The following is a 27588-nucleotide window of genomic DNA, read 5'->3' on the forward strand; positions in this document are numbered from 1 at the left end:
CTGAAGGCTCTCCGTACTTCAACGGACACGTGATCAGAAAAAGTTATAAATAGAGGTGCCGCATTCAATTGTTTCGACACAGATAGACTGAGGAGTGACATGGCGTCGACAAGCCGGTGCGTAGCAACTTTGACCAAAAATAATGCCTTTTCCTTTTTCACGTGTGACTCAGAATTTAATTTTGTAAAATTTATCGAGTTAGACATGGCGAGAGACGCTAGTACTAGTCCAAAAATATCACGTACTTATTCGCTCTGTTAAGTGTACGATGTATTGTGCTAGGTAGCTAGTTAGCTAGCTGGCTAGATGTTGCCAGAAGTCACTGTACATTCTCACACCGTTGTGCTGGCGCTCAATATCTTTAACTTTAGTTGATTATCACGTTAACGTCGCTTCGCATCGTAGACTTATTTTGCCGCTAATTTAGCTCTTTTGCGTTTAACAACATGATACAGCTGTGTAGTATGAAGCTGAAACTTATGTTAACATATTAACTTGCAGTCTCATTGACACTAGCGGTCTGTGAGCAGCACCAGATCAGCGTTTCTGTCATTTGTAAAAACATGCAAATGTTTTGTGTGCAGCTCGTCTACATTTAGTCTTTAAGTTACGCAGCATTAGTCAACTGAAGCTTCTTTGAAGTTCGTGCACTGAACGCTAATATTAACTAATTGTGAGTGTTTGCTTGTCTTGCCTCAAATCTGGTGTTTTGTTGCAACCACTGTCAGCTTGGGGAAATGACTTATGAGTGTAAATGTAAAGGAGAGAATGGAAAGTAAAATGAGCATTGAAAGTAAATGCATAATAATGTTGGTATGCCCCTGATTTGACGCCCAGTAATTAGATGATCTGTTTTGCTTTCGCCACATCATCGTGACGTTTCGGTTATTGTTGGATTTAGTCCTGGATTCAAAGTATGCTTGTTGTTGTTATTATATCAAGATTATACCTGAAACGATTGTTATAATATATAATATTATAATCGTAAATATTGTTCTATAATGTGAGGATTTTGTGCTATATAATTGTAGATTTAATATATTAGGGGTTTCAAGCATTTTGAAGACGTCATTTTAAGCTCTGAGAAGCTGTGATGAACAACACTATTTTTTAACATGTCATAGACTAAACAATTAATCGAGAAAATAATTGGCAGATTAATCAGTAATGAGAATAATTAAGTGCAGTCCCAATCAAGTCACTGATGCTTCTTAACTACCCGCTGCTGTTAAGGTTGCCTTCAGGCTGCTTGATGTTGTCTTTGTGCCGCTGACACAGTTAATCATGGATTAATATGAAGATGACCCATTTTGATCTTTGATATCTTTTCCTTTGTCTGGATTCACATGTTGACGCTGCCCAAGCCAGCTTAAGCCAGTTTTGTGCTTTCAGCCTGCTTGGCCCATCTGTTGGATCAATACACCCATTATAACATAAAGCAATCACATTGCAAGATGTGTTGTGGTAGAATATTCACTCAGGCATTTCTTCTCAGCAACAAAAGGGGGTTAAGTAAAGTGAAAATGTAAAACACATCTGGGCGATGTAACATTATGAATTAAAATTTTCCTCCTCAGAGTATTTGAAATGGAAATTAGCTGAGCTGTTATTTTCTGTTCGTTTTTCATTTGCTGTTTCCTCTTATGAGTGATCTTTTACAGGTCACACCCTCTACCCCACCCCATGTTGGTCTGTCTTCATTCTCCTCCCCTTCCCGTCTTTTTCTTGCCTTTTGAGCTGTTGATCACTAAACCGTTGTTCTGCTTCTGTAGTGGAGATGCCCTGGCCCTTCCCAGAGTTCAGTGTCCCAACCACCCTGATGCCATACTGGTGGAGGACTACAGAGCAGGGGACATGATTTGCCCTGAATGTGGCCTTGTAGTAGGTCAGTATATACACTACGAACACATGCACTTTAGCTTTTGAATAATAGAGCTTTCTGTGTTTGAACACATCCTTCCTTTCCATTTTGGTTTCCTGTGCTTGTTTCTTTGTCTACTTAACTCAAACTTATGTAATAATCAGATCATCAAACTCATCAGAACACGGTTTCTCACCACACGACTTCCTGAAGCTGTTTGTTTGGTTTTATGGCCACCGTATTTCAAAATTATAATTATTCTGCATGTGAACATCAGCTGAGTTGACAGGCTAAACAAGGCCACAGTTTCCAAAGTGTGAAGCTAGAATCTGGAAAAGCTAGCCACATAATTATTACTCTCTAATGCCATTCACCCTACTTCTGGATATTAATCTGCAGGATCTAGCGACCAGTCTTCCTCAGTTTATGTTGTATTCAGCCAGATCACAAAAACACTTTCACATTTTGTCATGCAGATACTATTTTTGGTGAGGTTTTGACATCTCTTCTGCCGAGAATTCTTTCACCAATACAATAAAGGCAAACATAATTGTTGTGTTTTTAAGCATATAAAAACAACATTTAAAGAACTCAACCGTGTTTTATTCTAGAGACCATGTTCATATTATTCTGGATAATCCACAGACCTCACTGTTGACAGCTTTTTCATTGGCGGTCCTACTTAAAGTAGAGAATGTTCTTCTCTGTAATTTAAGTGATCTGACCCTTTAATTTGTTACTCAAGCCAGAGACAAACATAATAAGCATAATATGAAGAAACACCTGCGTACATTCAGTGTGAGGCTAGAAGAACATTGAGATTGAGGAGAGAGTGAAGTGCAGTAGGCGTGGTAAAAATGAAGGAAAAGAAATTAACATCAGGGAAGCTTTTGAACAGACGGTTATTTGGGCAATTCCAGCCTAGTCTAGTGTTTTTCTTCAATCTGTCATTTATCGTCAAGGCACAGATAAGTGTATGAAGCAACAATCCTGTTAACATGTGACGCAGACTGTAAGACAAAGCTGTAGAGAACACAGAGTTCTCCTCTAACGAGCCCCCTGAGCACAGACGAGGTCAGATGGGAGACGAGAGACGCCAGCCGCTCTCTGATGCAAGCTAAAGTGCCCTCAGTTCCTGCTCCCATAGCGTTGCCTGGCCTCTAAGGAGATGAATGTCACTTTGCCTCTAGATATTAGAAAGACTGATGGATGGTAAAAGAAAAAAGCCTAACAGGATTATATCAGAAATCTAATTCTCGACCCTGCTACACAATACCAAGAACAGACAGTCATGATAACTGGAAGAAAATAATAGCCCTGTTCAGACAATGTACCCCCACCTTTGTCACACCTGTTATCTTTTGTACATCTCAGATTTGATGCAATGAATGACTGAATGTTTGTTTAGATCATATTTTAGTCTCTTTTTCTGCCACAGAACATACAGTGATAAGAAAATGAGAAAGAAGAGAGGGCAGGGTTGTGTAAAATGACTGAGCTAGTTTCAGAGCCATGATACTGAGAATACAGTATAGAAGTAAAACTTAGAGTGCTAGACAGACAGTACGGGAGGATTGAGACAATATTTACAGTATTTGAGACTTGAAGAGATGTTTGCATGAGGGAGTTGTACTGAATATGGCACCATGTTCTGGTTAATTATTCCAGAGGGATGTAATACAGCCAGACAGAACAGGTGATTCACAGAACAAAATCTGTCCATGTTCCATTTCTGAAATAGATTTTTTAGTGTTTGTTGTTACATTTCACACCTTGTGATTCTATCTATCAAGGAAGAAAAAGAAACCTGTTCTAGAGCAACAGCATCAATACAGAAAAGTTCCTTCTCCACAGGGTCCTAATGTATTAAAAATAAAACCCATTAAATTCTGTTTTTAAGAATATTGTTTAACAGAAAGAAAGTGGCATGTATTAATCCAGAGTGAAGATGTTGTTGGTCCTTAGGAGAAAAACTTTAGGATTCAATTAAGTTTGGATGCATTTTACATTTAAAACTAACTGACTTTGGTTTCTTGTGTTGCTGCTTGGCCTAAAAACCATGCAATCAGTCTCTAAGTTAAAAGACAGTTGCACACCATCAGAAACACTTAAATCTACCATTTAAATAACTCTACATTGAAATAATCTTAAATGTTATCTGTGCTGCCAATAAAAGCGTGTTACAGTGAACCAATGGACATTAATCCATCAGCAAGACTACTAAATACTCATATACATTGGTTTTCATCTGGGATTTAGTTACTCTTTAAGAGATTGATCTTGTGCTGCCTCTTTGCTTCTTCCAGGTTTAGGTTTAATTTCTTATATTTCTTATTTATTTTAAATTGTCCAAACCATTTCTCCTCAGGTGACCGTGTAATCGACGTAGGCTCAGAGTGGAGGACGTTTTCCAATGAGAAAGCCCTCAAAGATCCATCCAGAGTGGGAGATGCCCAGAACCCACTGCTCAACGGTGGCGACCTAACCACCATGATCAGCAAGGTGAGATACAGATTTCTGTACTGAGTTTGGGTCCAACAGTGAGGCAGAAACATCAGTGTTACTGTCTAGTAAAATCTGTTGCACCAGAGTACATGCAATCACAGTAAACCACATCCTGAAAGGTATTGTGGTGTCTCTTGAAATACAATTACAGTGAATTTTACTGATAAACATCCTCTGTTTCCACCACAGGGAACAGGCGCAGCTAGTTTTGATGAATTTGGTAACTCTAAGTACCAGAACAGGCGGACCATGAGCAGCTCTGACCGGGCCATGCTCAACGCCTTTAAAGAAATCAGCACCATGGCAGATCGCATCAACCTGCCAAGGAACATCATAGTAAGTGTTTAAAAAATCTGATTCTGTAATGTGCTTTTGGAAAGGTTATCCTAAAACAGGTGTAGCTAACCAGTCAAATACTAAGAGCCATGTCACATCATACTAAGCAGTCTTACACACACGCTCACACTCTGTCTGTGTGTGGTCTTTCCTTATTCAACCCTTCTCTCTACCTGGTTGGGTTCAGACACTACCGGCATTTAGTGGTCAGGATCTATGTTAGGAATGGAAACTGAACTTTGAAAGTCATAGTCGAGAGAGCAGAGAGAAATGAAAACCAGGCACGTGAGGGCAAAACACAGTGAGCAAGAGAAATGAAACTGAAACATAACTGAGGTAATTCATTGGTTTAAGTTTGTGAAATTTGTGAAAACTACCCACTGAAGTTTAAGGCATGTTCTTATGCATGTTTCCTGTATAAAAGGGGTAAACAATGTCTGCGGTTTTGTTCCATTATCTCTAGGAATCTTGCTATCTTGGGGCAATAATATATATGATGATGTAAATAAAAATTGAATTAATTAAATAAAAATAGATGTATACAAATAGTTAGAGTTAAATAGAGTTAAAATAGAAGAGCCATATATGCAGGCAAAAAAGTCCAGCACTATTTTTCTTAGATTTTCATAATTCGCTTTCACACTCACTCACAAAAAACACTTATACTACTTTGTGAAGATAAACACTATTCAACCCAATAAAAAAAAAAAACTGCTTTAAACATGTGATTGAATTTGGGAAGATTGTCATTAAGATGTTTACTAGGAGGATTCAAGTTATTAGTTTGCTGTAAATAATGTTTTTCCTCTGCAGGACAGAACAAACAACTTATTCAAGCAGGTTTATGAACAGAAGAGCCTGAAGGGGCGAGCCAATGATGCCATCGCTTCAGCCTGTCTCTACATCGCCTGCAGACAAGAAGGTGTACCAAGAACATTTAAAGGTCAGAATAAACTGCCATATTATTGAGACTGCTCTTCAGGAACGATTGGTGACACAAATTGTGGCACTTCTTAATATATGTAACAGGTAACACAAGTCCTTAGTTGACAAAAAACCTTTAACGGAAAAAATCTCCCCATTTTTTTATAGCGACTCATACACTTAAGAATTGTCCCTCTTTAAATTCAGGTATCGTGGCTAAAAAAGTATTCACCATTTTATAAGTACCCTCTCAATTCACCTGTGCTGTGTTGTCTGACAGGTAAAACATTACAGGACATATGTCCTCATTGCCAGACAGTGCAGAAAGGTATTATGGATATATGATGGTGGTACGTTGATATATATATTCTTTGAAAAATTGCTCCCACTTTTTCCTGGAAATGGTACACACCTAACCCCTTAAGTGTTCCTCAGTGGGATTTAATCTGTGGTGTGTAATTAGCCACCATTAACGAAAGGCAATTAGATTCCTGTCCCTACTGTTTCAAAGGAGAAAATATCCTATATATAGAAGTAAAGGATGTACGATTGGTGCGCTTTCTCTTCTTCAATTTTACTGTGGAAGTCACAGTAGAGACAGAAAGCACTTCACTCCATCTAAAAGGAGTTTCTTCCCCTGATCCCCTCTCCTTCCCTCCACAGAGATCTGCGCTGTCTCTCGGATCTCCAAGAAGGAGATTGGCAGGTGTTTCAAGCTGATCCTGAAGGCGCTGGAGACAAGTGTGGACCTCATCACCACCGGAGACTTCATGTCCCGCTTCTGCTCAAACCTGGGCTTGCCCAAACAGGTGCAGATGGCGGCCACCTTCATCGCCAGGAAGGCTGTGGAGCTCGACCTGGTGCCCGGCAGGAGCCCCATCTCGGTGGCTGCAGCAGCCATCTACATGGCCTCCCAGGCCTCTGCTGAGAAGAAGACCCAGAAAGGTGAGTAATAATGCTGTAATAATACAGTTGACAGCCAAAAGTTGTTTAGTTTAAACAACTTTAGTTAAATGATCTATTTGTACGTTGTTTTGTCCATATAAATGACAGTATACTGGTAGTAGAGGTCTTCGTAGGTTAAAAAGTTTGGATCCAGCCTGAAACGGACCTGTGGAAAACCCACCCAAACTTGGCGTGCATAAATTCAATAAAAAAAAAAAGAGACCTGATTCGAAAGGGACCCGTTGACGAGTAAGACACGATCCAAATAAACCGCAGGATAATTAGATCTGATCCAAAATGCGGTCGATCCCCAGCACAGGCAGCAGCATAGTGCTACACCAGTTAACGAGCAGAGATATGTCATTTTCCCTCAACACTTCACTCTGTCGTCCTCGGAAAACACATTTTGTCCTGTGATGATTGTGAAACACCACAGATATCGGGTTTTCACGGCTATTGTTTTGAAAATGCAGCAAGTTTCAGATTCTATACGATTCAAGAGTTGACCCTTGTCTCTGATGCTTCCACAGAAATCGGGGATATTGCCGGTGTTGCAGATGTTACGATCAGACAGTCATATCGACTCATCTACCCGCGCGCTGCAGAACTCTTCCCTCCAGACTTCAAATTTGACACACCTGTCGACAAGCTGCCCCAACTGTGAAGAAGATGCTGCCTGACGATATTTTTCTGCTGTACTTACAGGATTGTATTCTTTAAAAAAAAAAAAATCATATTTGTGTTGGATTTGGAAGACTTCTCTTGTCCCACCTAAGACTTCAAGCCTTTGTCAAGGTGCTCTCACAGGAATAAAACGGACACATTCCAGTGCTTAAATAAACAGCTTGCAGACTGAACTTCCAGTATTTCATTTGAGTATGTATACTGTATCATGTATATATGTCCGAGTGAGAAAATGTAATTGATGCTTGCAATTTTAGGCTGGTTTCATACTGTAAACATAAAACTGTTTTTGTAGAAAAATGACCAGGTTCTATTTTGTTAGTTTGTTTGAATTGTTTCAAGTAATTTAAAAAATAAAAGATTTTTATTAAAGCATGGTAATCAGCTCATGGTTTGAGATAACATTTGTTTACATAAAACTTTTTTTTTTTTACTATACCGGCCTTTTATAGATTGAATGTAAAGGAAAACAGTCCACAGCCTCTTCGTGAGCACTTGAATACATCAAAACTTCAGATTGTTGATTCCTTAAAATGACAGTTTCCAGGGTGAACAAAAGGCAGGTAAAATTCAAAATACCCAGAATTAACCATTAGGATGTGTTCGATCTCAGGGGTACAAATAAAAGCAAAAGCAACTATTACAAATGTTTAATTTGTGCATTCACGATGGGCAACAAACTACTGCAGAAATGCCTTTTCTTTTTTTTTTACACCGGGGTGAACAGCAACAGTTGTGTGACTTGAGTATTGGTGTACCATCCATAAAGTTTTCATCTGTTCTAGCAACAACATGCACAAGCAAAGAATAAAAAAAAAAAAACTTTGTACAATCTATTTTCAGCATTAAGAAAACGTAGATAATTAAAAACTATTGATAAAATTAGTGCTTTCAGCTTAATTGTGTACATACAGTATGTATATATAATATACCCTGCCCTCCCCTGTAGTGATTCATATCAACAGGTCTCCAACTTTTGAGTCAGTTTACATATAACATGCAAATTGACAAAGTCATCAGCTGGTTCCTCCGTGCCAGCCTGAAAAATTTAACTGATCACATAACAGTGTGGGAAGCATTTAAATGGCATTTTGACAGAGACCTAGAATAACAGTTTAGTATGTTCCCACATACTACACAGCTCTGCGCTTGTCTAATGGAGTTTTGAACACCACATCTTTGCTGTCATTGGGTTCACTCATCCAATCAATCAGAATTATTATTTTTTTTAAACCATGAAGAGTTGTTTGTCGTCTGCTGCTTCAAGAGCGACAGGATGAAATTGGTTTTGGTTGCTGTAACTGTGCGACTCACTTTAGTGTTTTCACTTTGACTGAGGTAACGAGAAAAAAAAAATCTGTCAGGTCCACCACAACCGGCTGTTCTTTGAGGAATGAAAAACAATAACAAAAAAAAAAACAGGATTGAATCCAACTGAACTCAGCTCTGACAAAATAATTAACTGAATGTTAAGGTTTGATTTTATTGCTTCAAAAGATACAATACCAAGCGGCCCTTTGATCATTAGAAGAGAGTTCAGCTGAATATCAACCAAAAGCTACAGAGCCACTTGAGGGCATCAGACAAAAATATATATACTGTATATATTTTGCATTATTTCTTCTGGCCAAAATGCATTTTTAATTATTAACTCATTTCCAATATTAATTTCCAGATAAAAATAAGTGATGGTAATTAATATAACATTTTAAGCAGCACGTAACACTGGATGGACTGCTGTTTAACACTAAAGAGAATTATTATTGTGTGGGTTGTTGAACGCAGACATGAACGCTTCAGGTGAGCAAACAGGTTGTGGACAAAGACTGGGCCCCTAGACAAAAATACATGTAGTGTGAAGACTCTTACTTGGATTTCAAGTCAAGGAGCAGCAGTAGTAGTCAAGATGTTTGCTGTAGTTGACCGCTCAGTGATAATGCTTCGAGCACTTCTAATTCACTGAACACCAGTTTCAGACATGATCGTGGCAAAATGTCAAACTTTACAGTGAGATAAAATGTCCTTAAGCTATGGCTAGGGCTTTGCAAATGAAGACAGAAAAACACAACAATAAAATATACGACTGAATATAATCTGTACAGATCAAAAAAAAAAAAAAAGACTGAAGACAGTGACACTGAATAACATGATTGTGATTGTTGCCGTCTTCTCAGAGTTCATATGAAAAACATTCTCAGTGGTCAGACAATGGACACGACGACAACGTGTGCAGGAGGACAAAGCATCCCTCCTCCTTCACTCTCCAACAACAGAGTTTCATTTTTCTTTTTCTTAAAAAACAAAAAACAAAAAAGTTCTTCATGTGGATTAAAAAATAAGTGGGGGTCCTCGGGAGGCTTCTGGACTTTTATTCTCAATGGCACAGAGTTTTTGCCCGATGGCTCGGGGAGCCACGTTTGTTGCTCCTCCTCAACATTTGGGCAACGAAGAGGAAAGTTTTAAAATGATGTGAGCTACAGTCATTGCTGTGTTGGTTGGTTCACAGTGTGTGTGTGTATGTGTGTGTGAGAATGTGTGTGTGTGTGTGTGTAGACGGGGGTCAGGTGAAGCTAACACCAGTCAGCGATGTAATCAAAGTCAGAGAACGTGTTCTGCTCCTCGGAGCTCAGCGCTCGGGGTTCCCTGGGTGGGGTTAAGATCGGAGCCTCTGAGGTAAATTCATCATCGAAGTTGCTGACGTCGTTGGCGCCCTGGATGGTTGGCACAAACGGAGGCTTCACCTTCTTGGCCAACAGTCCGTTCCAATCCATGCTCTGCCAAGAAACAGACACAGAAGGTCACGTTAGTGTTCATTTTCTTAAAAGGAATAGTTACAGTCAGCATCTGGTTAGTTTAGCTTAGCATAAAGGCTGGAAACAGGGGGGAAACAACTAGCCTGGCTCAGTCCAAAGGTTAAAAAAAAAAAAAAGCACCTCTAAAGCCCACTAATGAAAAGGTCAAACTATTTCTTTAAATACAAAATTACAAAAGTGGGAAAAAAAAACAAAAAAACTTTCAGAGCAAATTCTTTTTTTGTTCCTTACCCTGAAGAATAGATGTTTCTTAACTTCCTCTGCGTCCCTTTCTCCTGCTCCCAGTCGTCGTTCTGGACTCCTCCTCAAAAGCTGAGCACAAGGAGAAGCATAAAATACAATAAATATTAAACTGATACACTAACTGGACATACACCGGTCATTGACTTGGTGAAATCCTCTCATACTCTACACAGTGAGGATTAGTCAGTAGGTAAATACAATGAGAGTTTGCACTTTGGCGATTATTCACTTGTTTTGAATTTGAAGTCTAACTACACACCCTCCTCATGATGGAAATGGCCTCAGTCGAGAGGAACCGTGGGTAGCGGACCTCATCGTTGACAATGCTGTCAAACACCTCCTCCTCGTCGTCACCGGGGAAGGGCGACTGAAAAGAGACGTGCCAAGATGAAAAAGATGAAGACACGGCAGCTGCTGCCGAATATGAATCACTGACATTCAGCATGGATCAAAAGCCATGACAATATGCAACAATTACTGAATGTTTGTGAAGGTTTTGTAAAATCATTTATAGATGATTAATTATACTGAACATCTTGGGGGAAATATGCACTCACCTCCCCAACCAGCATCTCAAAGATTAGGACGCCCAACCCCCACCAGTCCACAGCACGAGTGTACGACGTTTCAGTCAAAACCTCCGGAGCTAAAAACTCTGGTGTGCCACAAAATGTGCTGGTGCGGTCCCTGAAACCCATTCCTAAAAGCAACACAGAGGCTGTTTGAAAAAGGAACAATCCTCCTAAAACTATCACTAACTGATGCTAGAGGATATTCAGGGCGGTAGTTTTACAGTCATTTTGAAGCTACATGATATTGGTCTAGAGATCAATTGCAATTTTCTTGTTTAATCTTAAAATATAAAGCCTTCAGTATAATGTGGTTTTCCATTTTACCTTCTTTGCAAAGCCCAAAGTCAGCAATCTTTACATATCCCTCCGTATCCAGGAGCAGGTTATCCAGCTTCAAATCTCTATAATAAATAAATAAAGAAATAAATAGGAAAGATTTTTGAAAACATGCTCCTAACAGATGTGGGACTGGAGTGAATGACTTAATACTCAAACTGCTTACCTGTACACGATCTTATTTTCATGTAAGAACTGCAATCCCAATACGACGCAGGCTGCGTAAAATCTGCAAAATGCAGATTAGGTTACATGAGTTTTACAGAAGAATATAAAGAAAACAGAAAGAGAAGCCACCTGATTAGCTCCCCACACACTCATATAGAGGAATAATAAGTGTTACACACTGAGGGACAGTTTTGTATAGAATATGTAAAATCCAGTATTTTCAGAATTCATATTGACGTGCCCCTGCAAATAATCTCTTTGCTGTCTAATGCAAGAGAAAATAGAAACAAGCAACGTCACCCCAACACGTCTGATCAACTGAGAGAACCATGAAACCCAGACGGCCCTCATAAACAATTCACTGACAGTGAGAATGTACAGTCAGGTTGAGACACTGACGATGGAGTTAAAGCTCTGGTCACTCACATGGCCCTGGGCTCGGAGAAAACATCAGCGTGGATGTGCATCATCAGGTCGCCTCCCGCCGCGTACTCCATGACAAAACAAACATGCTCCTGCGTCTGGAAACACGCAAACAGGTTGACGAGGAACGGGTGGCGGACGCTGTTGACCGTTTCAAAAATCCTCTTCTCGCACATCAGACTGGCAAATAGAGGAGGAGACTGTGTGAGTTACAGAAGCACAGGCGACTACGTACTCGTCCACTCGAAGAAAAAGGATGCCACATCAATACCTAACTGCTCCTCTAAGATAAAATAATTATCTTTCCATTTTCCTTACATTCCTAGTCTGAGCAGAAACTTTAAATGTTTACCTGTCCACCTCATCGCGAGCCACAATGTCTCCTTTCTTCAGAGCTTTGATAGCAAACATCTCTCCTGTGCTTTTATATTCTGCTAGCAACACCTGAGGAGGGGAACCAGAGGAGAGACACTTCAGAGAAACTCAATGTCAGCTTTCTGCCTGCTTTGTATTGTTGGACTACAGCTGAAACAATTAGTCAATGAATCCATTGACTGAAAATTAATCGGCAATTATTTTTAGAATTGACAAAATCATTTAAGTAATATTTCAAGCAAAAATGTCCAACATATCTCAGTTCAAGCTTCTGAAACGTGAGGATTTGATGCTTTTCGTTGTCATATATGATAGTAAATTTAATGTATTTGGGTTATGAATTGTTTCTGGCATTTTTTTTTGACAAAAAGATTAATCCAGTAAAATAACAGACAGACTGATTGATAATAAAAAATAATCGTTAGTGTTGGATGATCAAATGAAACGTACCTTTCCAAAGTGACCACGTCCAAGGACTGCCACACATTTGAAGTCTTGGAGACTGAAGTGGAACTGCTCTTCTTCCCTGGAAAAGGATCAGTGTTTACATTAGTATCCATTATGAATTAAATGTAGAGACCTGCATGAAGCTGGTGGTTTGAATACAGAACCAGCCTGCAGCAGACTACATGACAGTTAAACTCAAAAGCATGAAGATTCAAAGCCAGGGGGCAGTGTTTACACCCATGTTACTATTTCAGCTCCACTGAAGACTTGCATTACAACTGAGCAGACCTTGAACACAAACAAGATAAGCACATGACTCTCCTACCTTATCTCTGGGTCTTTCTGGATGACAGTGAGCTCCAGGTCTGGATGCTGGATCTCCTGCTCCACCACTCTGTCCAGGTCTGGCTTCACCGCTATGCTGTTTCTCTTGGTCAAGAAGTCGAACGAGGCGAGTGCATCCTGCAGAGAGGGAGCACAAAGCAGGAGGACAGAAAAGGGAAAAAATGGGGAGGATTAATGAGTCACATCGACTAAAATTTATGAGGAACAAGCTTTTAGCCATTATTTATTACTGGAAAATTATAGTTACATCTGTTGTGTCTTAATAATATTCACAAATATGCTTTAGTCTTTATATTTTTTTAATTAAATGAACTATATACAAAACTATATAGTTTAGTCAAACAAATCCTGTGACTATTACTAGACTAAGTGCTTCCTTGGTTATGGATAGTCCTACTGATGACCACAGGTGACAAACATGGTGAGGTGAACATCTTATTTTCTTATTTATTAGAAGACAGTGGTCACAAAATGTTTGAATGAACTGATTTTATTTGGGGCAGACTATGAATATTTGTGTAATCACTACCTTGTCTCCATGTAAACGCTTTGGTGCTCTCTGTATGTTTTGCTGCTTTATATTCACCCTTTATCTTTTCTTCCTGTCAAATTCTCTACACAGGCTTTTCTCATCTGGCTGGTTGCTGTCTGATGCACGGGAAAGCACTCTTTAGACCCTCACAGGCATGGTTTCTTGTTTCAAACAGAAACACGTGGCCATCTTAATGATTGAGTCTCACAAACCGTCGAGCTGCGGCTCTGTTGTCTTCGATCTGTGATTACGTCAGCTCATTGCTGCCTTCAGAAATCCCAGTAAATCCTAGAACACTGTACCTGTACTTCCTCCTTGTCGGGTATCTTATCCTGCACCAGTGGTTCTCGGATGTTGTCGGGTGCTGGGTAGTGTTTGGGTCCTGGGGCGGGCTCTTTGTCAAAGTCCAGCTTGGTCACCAGCGGGTCGCTGTGTATGGGCAGAGGTACACAACAGTTGTGTAACACCGTGTCCTTTTCATAGTTTTAGTACGAGTTAATAATTACATTTAAATATCCTTAGTTCTTGTTGGTACGAGTATTTGCCAGTGTTTGAGTACCTGCTGGGTGTGGGTGAGCCAGGCAGGCTGCTGGGCCCAGTCTCAGTCGCCTGCGGGCTGAAAGAGTTGGTGCTGACAGTCGGTATGGCTCTTCTCACCAGGCGGCCCCAGGTGGCAATGTTGATGTTCATTTGAGGGGCTCGCAGGAAGGTTTTACCTGATAATGAAGACGCAAAAGAGAGACGAGAAGAGGAGAGGAAGAAGAGCAAAGAGGTGATGACGTTTGTCAAGGACAGTGAAAAACAAAGAATACATGTAGAGATTACAAAATAATCTCTCCTTTTCTTTAGCCACCTAGCAGCTGATTTGGGGATATTCAGGAAAGATGAATACTGTATTTTGTGAATCCAAGAACCACAATATTAACATCATTAGATACACCATCCAAGCCTGTTTTAACAAATGTTCGTTTCTATGACGCATGTCTGAGAATCACAATAGTGAGGTAATGTTGACTCACCTTGCTGCTTCGAGAAAATCTTCTTTTGTCTTTGTAACTTTGGTCGTCTCTCAATGACAGGATTGAAAAATGTTACCTAAACGAGAGAAAAGAAAATTTAAAACAAAAAGGAAACAGCTGATACAACTAATAGAGATCTAAGTCTATGTGTATGTGCAGTACGTACAGTGGAAACACTTCCAAACATTATATATAGGATGTATTCAAAATAAGACAAGCATATAGTCATAAGTTATTGTGAGGGCATTGATACTGCAGTCGATGATAGGTCACCTTTTCTGTTGGTTTTCAAACTTTATTATTGTATTTTTAAAATTTCTGTCCATTACGGCTACCAGGAGGTGTTTCAATGTGACCTGTCATTTGTCACCAATGAAGGTCAATAATATTCAGTGTGTGTGTGTACCTCGGCAAACAGCATCCCCTGTGGCTCTAGGTACAGACACATCCCATGACGCTGGTTGTCCAGGAAGTCCTCCAGCCGCAGGAACTTGACAGCGCAGAGCGAACGCCAGTCACGCCAGTACACCGAGATCTCCAGCTCACGAGACTACAGGACGGAGCCACACACACACACACAACAAATAGATGTGACACACACCGACTGTGTTGTCCAAACACAACACTGAATCAACAGCACAGATGTAGGTCAAGGGCAGAAATGAGTGTGTGTTACCCGGTCCAGCTCCAATGTAAACTTCTGGTCCCAGGCCTGGTTGCTGACCGACCTCCAGCTTGTCTGGCCGACTACCGTGTTGTCCAGCTTCAGCACTGCGCTGATCTCATCTGAGGAAACATACACACACGTTATTTGCTAAGCACTGATGTATTGACAAAGCCCTGATTGTGACTGTAACTCAGTTGGTGTTACAGACAAGGTCATTTTGCTGGGAAATCTCACAGGTCCATTATGGCCCAGCAGTGCTTTATTGGTAACTTTGGTGAAGCTCAATGGAACTGCAGAATTAGTTTTCAATCTTTTTCTCATTATTTATACTAATATTTCCAGACAGTGTAGCTCAGGTCTACTTACTGGAGAGCTCCTCGCTCTTTGTCAGGTTCCGTGAGCTCACACCGCGGTTTCGGTTCGCTCGGCTAATGAAGGATGAGCGCGTCTCGCTGGGGCTCCAGCCGGGCAGCGGGACAGACGCAGCTTTGGAACGACCTGGAACATTTTCCAGAAGGTCCTGACAGCCCATGAGCCTGACATCTAACGTGCCTGGAAGTGAGGTGGGACGACAAACATCCATATATCACACAATCTGTCTTGAGCCAAGTTGTTCAGTTATTCCATTTTGCACATTATAACTGGTCTATGTAGTTGAATGTACTTTCAAAATGTATCAGGTGAAGGCGATTACTTTTGGTTGGCTTCAGAAAGATATATTAGGGTGATTTATTGAGTTAGGCCAGTCTTGGTTTATCTGTTAAGTCTAGTCTAATTGAGGTTTGACAGCTGACATAAAGACTGACTTCTTTTAGGCTTAAAACATTTGCCATTCTTCCTGCAGACTATCTCTGACCTACAAGCTGTGTTTCCATGGTAACAATGAATGATATGAGCTGACATTTGAAAATCAATGTCATCTAGTAGCCAACAATGTTGTTTAAGAAGCCATGAGAAGGGAAAGAGTTTTTAAAGAGCAGTGTTGACTACTGAGAATAAAAACATCCTTGTAACTTTATCTTTCCAAAAGGATGAAAAAGGAGCTGATCAGCTAGAAGGTGTAGCTCACTCTGCCATGTTTTCTGGTTTGAAAAGTATCAGAATTGTTCATGATATGTCAAAGTATTCCATTCATGTAACACAACACACATTTACAAATTCTAGGAAATGGAAGGAATTTGGTTGGAAGAATTAAAAAAAGATTTTCCCCATCACACCTCACATAAAAAAGAAACAACTTCATACTCAACGGCAGTGTTGGAGATTCTGTGAGCAGATGACTGCTGATCATTCCCACATCTTTTCGTCATGTGATAGAATTCACATGTTTTGGGAGAATTTATGTTTAACCTTAAGGAGACATTTCAGGTAATGAAAACGCCAGGAAGATATAGGTTGGATAACAGAAGTAGCGATGAGAAGCGATCTGTGTCTCTGTGAAACTTAACTGTTTGCTAACTAACAACTGGTATGAAACACCCAATACAAACAATTAATGGACATAGTAAGGGAAAACGTGGGCACAACATGGACATTAAGACAGTAAGAAGTAAGTAAGAAATGTTTGAACCTATTTAGTGCCCATGCTTTGCTCATATTTGTTTTTTCCTTTTCTTTTATAAAATATCTTTAAAATGTCACGAATAAATACGGTCAAAAAAGTCAATCAACAGATCATCTGAGAACATCAAGTTGGTTGATTGTTTCTGTGTGACTAAAGAAACCCTATTAAAGTAGCATGTGTACAGAAGTGTGCAATAGGAAATAAGACCAAAACTAACACACATGCCATGTTCCAATAACCACACTTAATTAATTTCATTTTTATTTATTGGTGGTTAAGAACAATAGGACGATGCAGCTGGGATATCGGAGTGTAAATCATCTCAAATAATCAATGTGCTATCAATAAACATCATTGTGTCTTCTGTCCAGTTACCTGTGAGTGCGGCGGGCTTAGTCACGGTGCTGTACTGGTTCTGTGTGGCGATGATGCTGGATCTGGGACTGAGGACCGGTGACGACAGCAGGGACAACTCTTCCACGATGCTGCTGCTGCGAGGGTGGTTTTTAGGCAACTCACTGAGGCGTTGCTCCAAGGAATATCGCAGGAGGTCCAGCTTTTGACTGGACTCATTAAAACGAGCCTGGGCCTAAAGAGAGAGAGGAAGGAGGGAAGGAAGTAAAAAGGAAGCCAAAGAGGGTGGGAGGAAAGGAAATAGTAGAGGTGGAAATGAGTTGGAGAAGGACGGAAAGAGAGACAAACATCAATTACATGGTCCATTTTATTTTAGTAGAGCACAGCAGCAGTGCAGGGATCAGTTTCATTTAAAGCCCATGAAACTGCATCAGGTCTAAAAGTGATGAGAATCTCGTTCCTGCTCGTTTTAAATCACCACTGTATACATACAGTAGGGGGTAGAAGATGTGAATTTTACATGGACTTAAACTCACACACATGCAGACACAAACATCTACCTCTGAATGTGCTCTTTTTTCTGTGACTTTTCCCGAGCCCAGGAGTTTCATGACGTTCTTGGCTCCCTCGGCCACAGCGGACTCTATCTTGGCGTGGTGACAAAGCTCCTCCACCCGTAGGTCCAACGGGCTGATGATGGGCTTGTCTGGAGGACAAGGAAGGACATGATTCTTTAATTTAGACATACTCGTTTAAAAGACCTTGTGTGCACTGATTAATTCTAATCCATCACTGAATGCAAGCGGAGGCTCACCCATCACATCGTTGTTCTCGAAGCTCAGCTCGCTGGCCTGGCTGGCCTTGAGGATCTGCATCCTGATGAACTCGATCTTTGTCTTGCTGTCCTGAAGCATCTGCTGGGCAGTCGCTAGCAACTTACGATCCTATGAACAAAATTAGAAATTAAACAATCACTGTCTGTTGGTGGGGGGAAATAAATGAATAAATACATAAAATAAAAATCGCTATTTCAACACACTTTGATTCAAACATTAATGTATATCAAATGGTTTTAATAATGTTTTGTCTTCTGATTAAAATAACTGGACATCGGGACTTTACAGATTACCCTAATTGCACACCATCCTTCGTCACTTATTGTGTTTTGTTGTTGTGAGCATGTAACACAAACAGCCAGGACGCCAGTTCATGCCCTAAATTGGAGCTAAAGAACGAGTGACCACATGGAAAATTTTACTCATCAAAAAAGAAGGTGGAATCTCATTGTGTGTTGTAATTGCTGACCCTCTAATACTTTCAAATACACACACACACACACACACACACTCACACAAAAACACACAGAGTGGAGTAAGCAAACTCCACCCAGAATTCCTCTGAAGTTTAAATCCTGGTTGTTGATGGCGCCGCGCGCAGGAAAGACCTCTGTCCAGCAGGCATTTCCTCTCTGACATCAGGACAGGACTATTTCCAACTGGAAGGTGCCTCTGTCTGTCTGTCTGTCTGACCCGGGGAGGTCACTTACAAAACACTGTGACCTCCCCTGTTCAGACAGACAGTGGGGGGTCATGTGGTTTGTTTTCAGTCCCGTTTACTGTACTACAGTTACACACTAAAGCTCTGCTGCAAGTACCTCTTGTTAGGTAAAATTCAAGGACTCGTGTCTGGCCTACTTTAAAATTAGACATAGACATTAACCCAAGTTAGACATCCCAAAGTTCTCAAAATCTAATACTGACCTTATCTAGAAATCTTTTAAATTGTTCATTTTAATACACAAATTTTCCATTTTCCACTCCATGTAAAGACAGACATGTTTTTAAAATCAATGGGCTCCTGTAATTGCCAATGTGATAAGGTGCTGTACTGACTTAATTGTGAATTTGGCCAAAACCAACATCTGTTTCTTTTAAGGTATTTTTTTTTTTTTTTTTTGGAGACTCTCTATGTGAAAGCACATGATGCCATGATTTATAATTTTTATGTTTGTTTGCTGAACTGTGAATAGTTTTTCCTTATAATTTCCTGACAAAGCACCTGTGTATAATACAAATGCATAAGTATAAATAAACATTTTGTTCAAAAAAATTGTCATTACACAGTTTTTTAGGGCATGTGAGGAGTTCATCCTGGGATGTAATTGGGTTAGATAGCCGAGGCATACTGGTGAGTTTAAATGCAACATTTTTAAGCAAATGCTTTCATCTCAAAGTCAAAGCAATCTTTTTTTACAGGGGTTTATGTGTGGGACGATTTCTTGGCCAGGTGCAGTGGACTTTCTGGAACATAACTTAACCATAACTTATTGTTTTTACACTTCCGATTTCTAAATGGATTCATTAGCTTGAAAGGGGCATATTTTATTACCTTTGGACAGAGCCAGGCTAGCCGTTTCCCTCTGTTTCCAATCTTTGTGCTAAGCAAAGCTAAGCAGCTGCTAGTTGTAGCTTCATATTTACCGTACAGACGGATCAATCTTCTCATCTAACTCTCGCCAAGAAAGCAAATTAACGTATTTTTAAACGTACTAATCCTTTAACAGGATTTTCAAAGCATTTAATCAATCCATGCTACATTGAACTACACCTGACATATTTACAGACACATATGGTGAAGAGCAGAATTATATCACTGGCAATGCAGAGATGACACTACTGAAACCCTACACTATACTAAACCGTCTACTACAAAGTGGCTTCAATTACTACTGACAGACACACGAACTCTCAATGCTCCAGCTGTTATTAGTCCTGGTGACTTACACACACCTCCCAACTAAATGATAGTTTTTCTCTCTCTGAGCATTAGGAGGAGCCACAAGGACCATAAGAGCTTTGTGAACAAACAGCGGTCCATATGACACATGGTATGTGTCAGTGCCTTCTCATGTTTCCTCCTCCCCTACAGTGAAGCTGTAAAAGCAAACCCAACATGTATCATTCTACCAACTGCACACTGGAAACTGGGAATGAGACTGCTCACTCCAGTTTTCATGTGATTATGACCACTGTACCTTTCTAAAAAAGGACCCTTGTGTTACCTGAAGTTTTCATAATAAATAATCAGTACTGGTGATTATGAGATACAACCTGTGGTGAATGATACAACTCTGTCCTGTGGTCTTTGGATTTGTTCTCAGTGGTGTTTTGCAAAAGGACAACGCATGAACCAAGATTAATCTGCATGCCTTAAAAGAAAGCAAGCATTAAAAGAGATATGAGTGGTAGTAAGAGATAAGTAGTAAGGTTTGCATGATGAAGAAAGAAAGATTTCCCATAATGGTGACAAATTCAACCAGTGCGACAGCTGTGGGGAAGCCAAGCTGAAGTTCATGTAAGTGTGTGTGTGTGTGTGTGTATGGCATCTATGTGTCATGTTATTCCAGTTCAACAGAATCAGAATGTCAAAAGGTGAATAAAACCGGATGATGGTGACTCAAATCAATTAAGAGTTATGGTGGCTTCTGTTACTCCTCTTGAACTGCCAAAAGATCACTACAAAATTTTAAATATCACTACGGTACATTTCCACTTGAGCCTTATTTTTGTAGTTCCTTCATTTTTTGGCCATAAACAACAACATCGCTACAATGGGGTCCAACAGGGCAAGACGCACAAGCAGTCCGACATTTAGACAGTTTGTGAACAAGACAACACTTGAAGCAGATTATCCAAAACTGTGGTTCCCCATCTGGGCGTCCAGACCCCCACAAGGGGCTGCAAAATAAATCTAACAGGTCAGGAGATAATTAACATGACAGGAAAGCAGTTTTTCAGACTCTCCTCTAATCTTTGATATCTAATGTATTTTTTGTAATTATTGTATGGATATTTGAACCTGTATGTCAGGTGAACCGTCCCCCTCTCCGGCTGAATCCTACCTTAGAGGACCCGTTGGAGTACATCTGAATCATGTTCTCGGCACCCTGTTTGACCTTGAGCTCGATGTCATTCTGTCTTTTTAGGGCGGCCAGGCGGCTGCTGCTGGTGCACATTCTCGCCTCACTGTTGGGGGTATCTGGGGTCAAAGGGCATTCTGGGTAAAGACAAAAAGAAAATACAAGTACAAGTTACCACCTTATGGCGCTTTTGGACACAACCACAGATATATGACCCTGTATGTGCTACTGGGGTTTGTCACAAATACTGACTGTAAATAGTAACTCAGCATGCATGTGCTATTTTTGGCTGCCAGCCATTTTGAAGTTAGCTAAACAGTCCTGCAGCACAGTAAAATGACCTATAACTTTGCTTACAAAAACATGTCAGGTAGCAACTTCAGCAGTCATATAATGTATCCAGAAAGGTCTATTGTTTATAATTTGATAAGGTTTGTTAGCACAAGACTCCAATTGACTTACAACAGAACAGAAAGAAAGAACTACACAAGTCAACAACATTAAGATTTGATTTGAATTTCAGATTAATAAATAGTGTCAGAGTGAGACTTTTAATTGGATAGGACGTGTCTTTTACACTACTCTTTTGCTCCACTATGCAGATACAGAAAATAGAAACATGTTATTCCAACACATCAAAAGGTGAACCCAGAGCACACAAATATTCAGTTTGACTTGAATTTGATTTGGTATGATGCTTTGATATTCAGGAACTGTAATACAAAGGCAATAACTGCTAATTCAAAGGAATTTTCTGCTATCTCATTGGCTCTCTCCTGAAGTCTGTTCAAACTTTTAACAGCAGATGGAAACCCTGCGGCCATCTCCGAGCAACTGAAAAACAAGTGTGAACTTGCAGACAACTACCAATATTACAGTGACATTACTGTCATTTATGGCAATGATATGTCCACAACAATGAAAATTTCAAACTTTTAATATCGCTTTTTGTCCAGACCCTAAAAGCAGCTGGGACAACACAGTGGTACTGGGCCCATATATATGTAGGCTTTTGAGTTTCTCATGCATTCAATTTTACTGGCATGATATTCAACATGTGTTGCCAAAATTCACACAAAACACCACGCAGACACACAAAGAGAAAACAAGTGCCTTCTATCCCCTGAGCTGGACCACAGTTCTGGGCGATGAGCACACTGTTTTGTTGTGTTTTTCTTGTCATGTCTGGACTAGAAAGGTGCAGAGAAAACCCCTCCCCAGACTGATCACTGCAGCACAGACGCATGCACGCACATACATAGGTGAGGTGGGCAAAAAAACCTGCCTGACTTCTCCTGACTTGACTTGCAAGTTCAGTTTCAGAGTCTAAGGTGTCATAAAGGAGTACAGGTCCCAAAGAGTACACTTAGAAAGTCCACATCCGAAACAACAAACAATGCAATTTTCTCACTAGGATCTACAAAATAGTAGCCCGTTCTGTATATAACTGAAAGTATTTTAACTCAATTCTCTTCTTTTAGAATTTTTTTAGAAGTCCCATGAAAAAAAAAACAAACAGAAAAACAAAACAAGTCACGACATAAATACTCCAAGACGTAAAAAAAAAAAATAATAAAGAAACTGATTTCCCTAAAGGTGTCTGGCATTACCTAAAATAACAGCGGTGAGGAAAATCAGTTATTCTGGAAGACGGTGCCAAACACAGATAACAATAACCAGCAGGCGGGTCTGTGATTCATTCACTCTGAATGTTTCATCAAAACAGTGTCTAAAGATTCCTTGGAACACCTGCGGGATATGGGCAAAAAGGAAGCATGTGATTCTTTGAACTAAAAGTCAAAATGATTAATCTAATGACCCTTAATAAACTGAGAGAGCATCACTGCTGAGGTTTCTGTTAATAGGCATACAGACATATACACTGACAGAGGCAGGCCTAGACGGGAAAAATACAGTGGGCACTTTGAGATTCTCATCCAAACCACACATCTGTAGAAAAGCCTGTGGAGCAAGGTGAGAATTCAACACGGGCTTGGGGCATAACTGAATTTAGCGTTCATAAAATCCACATTGCATAATAAAGAGTCTGTAGTGTCACAGTGATTACATTAAGATCACGATGAGTCAGTGTCATGAGAAAGTTGTTTGTGAATTTGACAAAGGCACGCTTAGAAACACACGTGCAAAAGTGCTGCGTATTTCATTCAATCTATGTTCGGGGCTTTCCTCTTTGCGTGGGGGGTGCGGTTTGGTCAAGGTCACATCAAGCCAAGAATTCAAGGACCCCCCCCCTTCACAGCATGGTTCAGCCCACGCTGGGCCAAAGGACAAAATGTGTGAGCTACTGAATAGCTGCAGGGCTGATGTCACTGCTGGACAGTTGACAAGGGGAACCCTCCCTCAGATTAACCCCATCTGTATCTGATGAGAAGTCAGCGAGAAACATGCAAACAATACTCTCTAAACAATTACATCATGATTTGGAGGACTGGACCGAAAACTGGCATGGGTGGTTGTCAGTGATATGATGACTGGGAGGAAAACAGACAGGACTTGTATTCAGGCAGTAAACCACTGACTTTGGGGCAAGCCACTTTATGAATGAGATCATATGCGACAGAGGGACCTGACTGGTGACCCTGCGTCAGAGCGGCTGCTGCTGCTCCCAGACGGTGCCTGAGAGCGAGTCTGCCCATTTCTGGCCTCAGCTGAGTGGCGGAGAATAACCAGAGCCCCCTCAACTTTCTCCTGGAACAAAAACACATTCTGGCTGCTCGCAGAGGCAGAGCAACTCCTTCTTACTAATTCAGGAAGCAAGTGCTGTCTCTTGCGGATTCAAGAGCTAAACGTACTTCAACAAGATGTCTCATGACTGTGGAGCTGAGCTGCCCTCGGTGCCTCTCCATCACTTTGCGATGGCCAGCGACATTCCGTCACTTAAAAAGAAAGCCCTCGTTCATCATATAGACAGTCACAGAGTCAGGCTAAATTTGTTCCCACTTAAGATAACCATTTACCAAGACAACCTCCCTTCCCTCCCCCAGGACGCACACATACACACACACACACACACACACACACATCCCTCCTCATCTACTTCCTAATGTCAACTGAAGCGGGGGGATGTGATGGTAACAGGCAGACAAATACCATTCCTTCTCTTCCTGAATTCACCCAGACACTCGCCACCAACAAACACTGCATGAGGCAACTACTGTAACAAAAATATATTGAACGCACATAACTGTTGTGGTTAACTCTTTCCAAATTACATTGTTGTAGACAAACGGACAGGAGCGGGCTTTCAACAGCCTCGGAGGGGAACAATCGACAGCTCATTGTAACTGTCGGAGGAATGCAGAATGCAACAATGTCAGCCTCTGGAGAGTGAGTCACCTCCAAACACTGAGTGTGCTCTGTGTGCATTTGTGTGCTCATATAGGTGCTGTTCTGACACAACATTGCCAAAATTATTTACTCAGCGATACTTTGCTTTTGCAATGAAAAAAATATTTTGTAAAGAGATGATGACAATATTTGGAAGTGAAGTTGATTTAGATATGCGTCTAGAAGATGTAACCTATTACATTGTGTCACTGAACATATGTGAGCATAGCATAAGCTTATGTCTACTGTCTTTACTACTTAGTTAATGTTTACTAAATCCTCTGGCGCTACTTTGCTGTAGTGTTTCTGTTGTTACCTAGCAGTTCTTCAGGGTCTTTGACCACAATGTGGGCGTTGAGCTCTTGCAGCTCCTGGTGAAGCTCCTCAACCTTCTTGTTAGATTCTTTCAGCATGTTGTCAACATAAGCCAGGCTCTTCTTGTCTGTGGTGACCTGAGGAGAGGAGAGTGGATGAGACTTGAGAAAGTCTGACAATTGATAACAACGTGTTTAATAGTCATGGTTAGCACTACTCAGCTGGTGAAAACAGTTGTATAATGTCTTATGAGATTCTGGAGGAGCTTTGTCAAATCTTTGTAAGCTTGGCCTTGAAGACTACAAACTGGTGGAACATGGAGTTTGAAAGACATGAGCTTTTACCAGGCAGAAAAGGCTATTGGTTGCATTATGGGAAATGTAGGATCCAGTGTTTTTGAAGACTGACCCATACTAGGGACTAAAAGTCAGGATATAGCCTGTTCGATTTTGACATTTTTTAAAAAATCTGTCTCTTATGAGTAATCAGAATCAGAAACCCAACTTTATGGAATTGAATAATAAATCAGCACGGTACCTCTTTGAGAGAAAGGCTTCAACAAATTCAGTGATTTTACCTTTCGCAGGTTCTCTGCACCTTCTTTGATCTTCAGCTCCTTGCGGATCTCGCGGCGGATCTGCTCTTTGATCTCGTCCAGCTTCTGTTGGACCATGGTGTCGGACAGGTCCAGGTTGTGTCCTAAACCCAGTCGCTCCGCCACCAGCTGGCCCCTGGCATCCCCCTGGAGGAGAACAGAAGAGGAGGAGGAAAAAGAGGAGATGAGACAAGGAATTTAATTCAGAGGAGGTCAGCAAGGGAGGAGGAGAAGGAAAATGAGAGAGCAGAGAAAGAGGAGGAGAGACATACAGAGGTCAGTGACTCAGTCAACAAATTGACTATGCACACTGGCATAGCATGGAGTAGCATTTAACCAACAGGACTTATCAATATACTGTAAACTGTCGAGGACAGAACAAAAAGCTATTGCCTATAAAATGCCTGCATTTCCATTTTGTCATGAGTGCCAGCTCATGATAGCAGTAAGAAAGCGATAGAAACAGAGGAAGAGCTACAGACATAGTTCCATCCCAGCAGTCACTGAGTTTCTCATAGTAACGACCCAAATTTGTTTGAAATCTGCGTGACCTGATCATCAGGTAATCAATAATAATTTCTTATATACCTATAAGTTCTACAATGACCATATTTCAACTCAATGCATCTAAAGTTATAAGGACTTAAATGCACAAGAGATTAAATACTGGCTGCCCAGCATGAGTATTCTGAGGTCAGCCCAGTGTAGTGATGTGTTCTGAACTTGAGCTAGCCTCTGTACGTGGTGTTTTCACTGCTGCTGTCAGTCACCATTTTCACGCATCCTTAAAGCCGTCACCTTAATTAAAGAGGGATTAGAAGTCACTTCCTGAATGGCTTCAGCTTTAAAGATAATCATGAATACAGTGGTGAACTGGTTACGTTCCACTAGTTGATTACAGAATATGTCTGTGACTGTCTGAGGACTGTGAATAATCAGTTTATTCCATTTCATTACACAGATCATCAATATAAGTTCTTTGGTCTGCGTTACATGGTTACAACTATGAAACGACAACAGCTTCATAACTCAAACAGGCCAAATTGCAAACCAAAATAGCCAAAAGTCTTGGTACTAATAATTGCTCAATTAGTTATGCATCTGCATTGTTATTCAATATCTGTGACCTTTGATGTTTTGGAAAAATCATCAGTGTAAAGGGCACTCACTAACAGAACCAACTCAACACATAAAATGTATAAGGTAAGAAGAGACTCGCTGCCCTCTGAACGCCTCTGAAACAGAGTTTAAGTGTGTGGAATTTAGCTTATTCCATTCATAAAAACGAGGGCATAATGAGATGTGAAAAACAGCACATCACCATTCTGTGACTACCACAAGATCTGTGTCTTGTTGCATTCAAGCCATCATGACTTTACTATAAAAGAAAGCAGTCAAACCAAACACTAGGTAACATTTAGGCTTAATGCAATTAGCTTTGATTTAGTGGGCTACTGTTAAAAATACAACTGCCTAAAGGAGAGGATGGTAAAAAGATGGATCAAGTCAACAAGACAAAGGCTCTAGGCTTTACTAATCTTTCTGCCTTACCATAACTTCATCTGTATCAGCCAACTCCATCTCTAGATCCGTTGAACCAACCAGTGCATGCATGTTCTGCTGACCAGCTAAACTCATCATTACATGAACAAGAGGCTCCGTCCGAAGCCACATTCATTCACTCCGCTTGTATCCGATGTTCTACAGCTATCTTGTTATGCACTCTCTTTCTCACACAGACCATTGACATCAACAGGGAAGATAAACCGTCTGAGCAGCGACAGCCAAATCCCTCTTAGCTTCTAACTCTGTGAGGTCAGAGCAGCCCAGAATGGGCCCTAATCTCACTCCAGGGAGAGGACTGTGTCTAAAATTAACCTAAGTTAAAAACATAACACTGTCTGTCCATTGTGGCCTCCCCCCCTGAAAAGCAACTGTGGTGGGGGAGAGGAGGAGAAGCTCTAAAACAACACCCAAACAACAGTAAAGAGTGGCGTTCAAGTTTGAAGGTCTGTTTTACCTACTAGTGAAAACAAAGCTTATTAAAAACACAAGAGCTCATCAGGAATTAACCCTGCAAGGTTGTCACTCACATGCCAGTAAAGCACCATAAAGGCTGCATTGTCCTTTATCCATGCTACAGTTTCACAGAAAATCCAGGGTTTCCCACAAAGTTTTATTTCGAGAGGTTGGCCACCTCGCCTCAAACAAAGACCACATCCACCTCCTCTCCAAGATGAGAGGCCATATTACACACAGCAAAAGCCATCATATTTAGTGGCTAATATTTAGGCCGTC

The 27588-nt window shown here is 40.6% G+C and overlaps 2 protein-coding genes across 2 annotated transcripts in view; one reads left to right on the forward strand and one right to left on the reverse strand.

Annotated features, from left to right (window-relative positions):
* gtf2b (general transcription factor IIB) lies at positions 1–7627 on the forward strand. The gene is made up of 7 exons (XM_044220353.1): positions 1–116; positions 1773–1885; positions 4230–4363; positions 4556–4702; positions 5516–5645; positions 6290–6571; positions 7102–7627. Exons 1-7 carry the CDS (start codon positions 100–102, stop codon positions 7233–7235), a joined length of 957 nt encoding a protein of 318 aa, XP_044076288.1. The 5' UTR covers positions 1–99; the 3' UTR covers positions 7236–7627.
* The window catches only part of pkn2a (protein kinase N2a), a 23767-nt gene continuing 3779 nt past the window's right edge, over positions 7601–27588 (reverse strand). The window contains exons 2-23 of the mRNA XM_044220351.1: positions 25273–25437; positions 24697–24832; positions 21015–21169; positions 17928–18057; positions 17674–17819; positions 17135–17348; positions 15562–15747; positions 15205–15314; positions 14935–15078; positions 14529–14604; positions 14069–14225; positions 13812–13938; positions 12958–13094; positions 12636–12711; positions 12163–12254; positions 11814–11990; positions 11386–11448; positions 11208–11284; positions 10869–11011; positions 10571–10678; positions 10300–10380; positions 7601–10029 (exon numbers count right to left, since the gene is read on the reverse strand). Coding sequence (XP_044076286.1) covers positions 9826–10029; positions 10300–10380; positions 10571–10678; positions 10869–11011; positions 11208–11284; positions 11386–11448; positions 11814–11990; positions 12163–12254; positions 12636–12711; positions 12958–13094; positions 13812–13938; positions 14069–14225; positions 14529–14604; positions 14935–15078; positions 15205–15314; positions 15562–15747; positions 17135–17348; positions 17674–17819; positions 17928–18057; positions 21015–21169; positions 24697–24832; positions 25273–25437 — 2904 coding nt within the window. The 3' untranslated portion in view covers positions 7601–9825. The remainder of the gene's footprint in view (positions 10030–10299; positions 10381–10570; positions 10679–10868; positions 11012–11207; positions 11285–11385; positions 11449–11813; positions 11991–12162; positions 12255–12635; positions 12712–12957; positions 13095–13811; positions 13939–14068; positions 14226–14528; positions 14605–14934; positions 15079–15204; positions 15315–15561; positions 15748–17134; positions 17349–17673; positions 17820–17927; positions 18058–21014; positions 21170–24696; positions 24833–25272; positions 25438–27588) is intronic.

Source organism: Siniperca chuatsi, linkage group LG13, assembly GCF_020085105.1.
Source record: "Siniperca chuatsi isolate FFG_IHB_CAS linkage group LG13, ASM2008510v1, whole genome shotgun sequence".
NCBI lineage: Eukaryota > Metazoa > Chordata > Actinopteri > Centrarchiformes > Sinipercidae > Siniperca > Siniperca chuatsi.

What these genes read in the sequence shown, in the direction of transcription:
- gtf2b (XM_044220353.1), top strand. An exon ending in TAACCACCATGATCAGCAAG is followed by an intron (nt 4,364 to 4,555) that starts GTGAGATACAGA and finishes TTTCCACCACAG; the next exon opens with GGAACAGGCGCAGCTAGTTT. An exon ending in TGTACCAAGAACATTTAAAG is followed by an intron (nt 5,646 to 6,289) that starts GTCAGAATAAAC and finishes TTCCCTCCACAG; the next exon opens with AGATCTGCGCTGTCTCTCGG.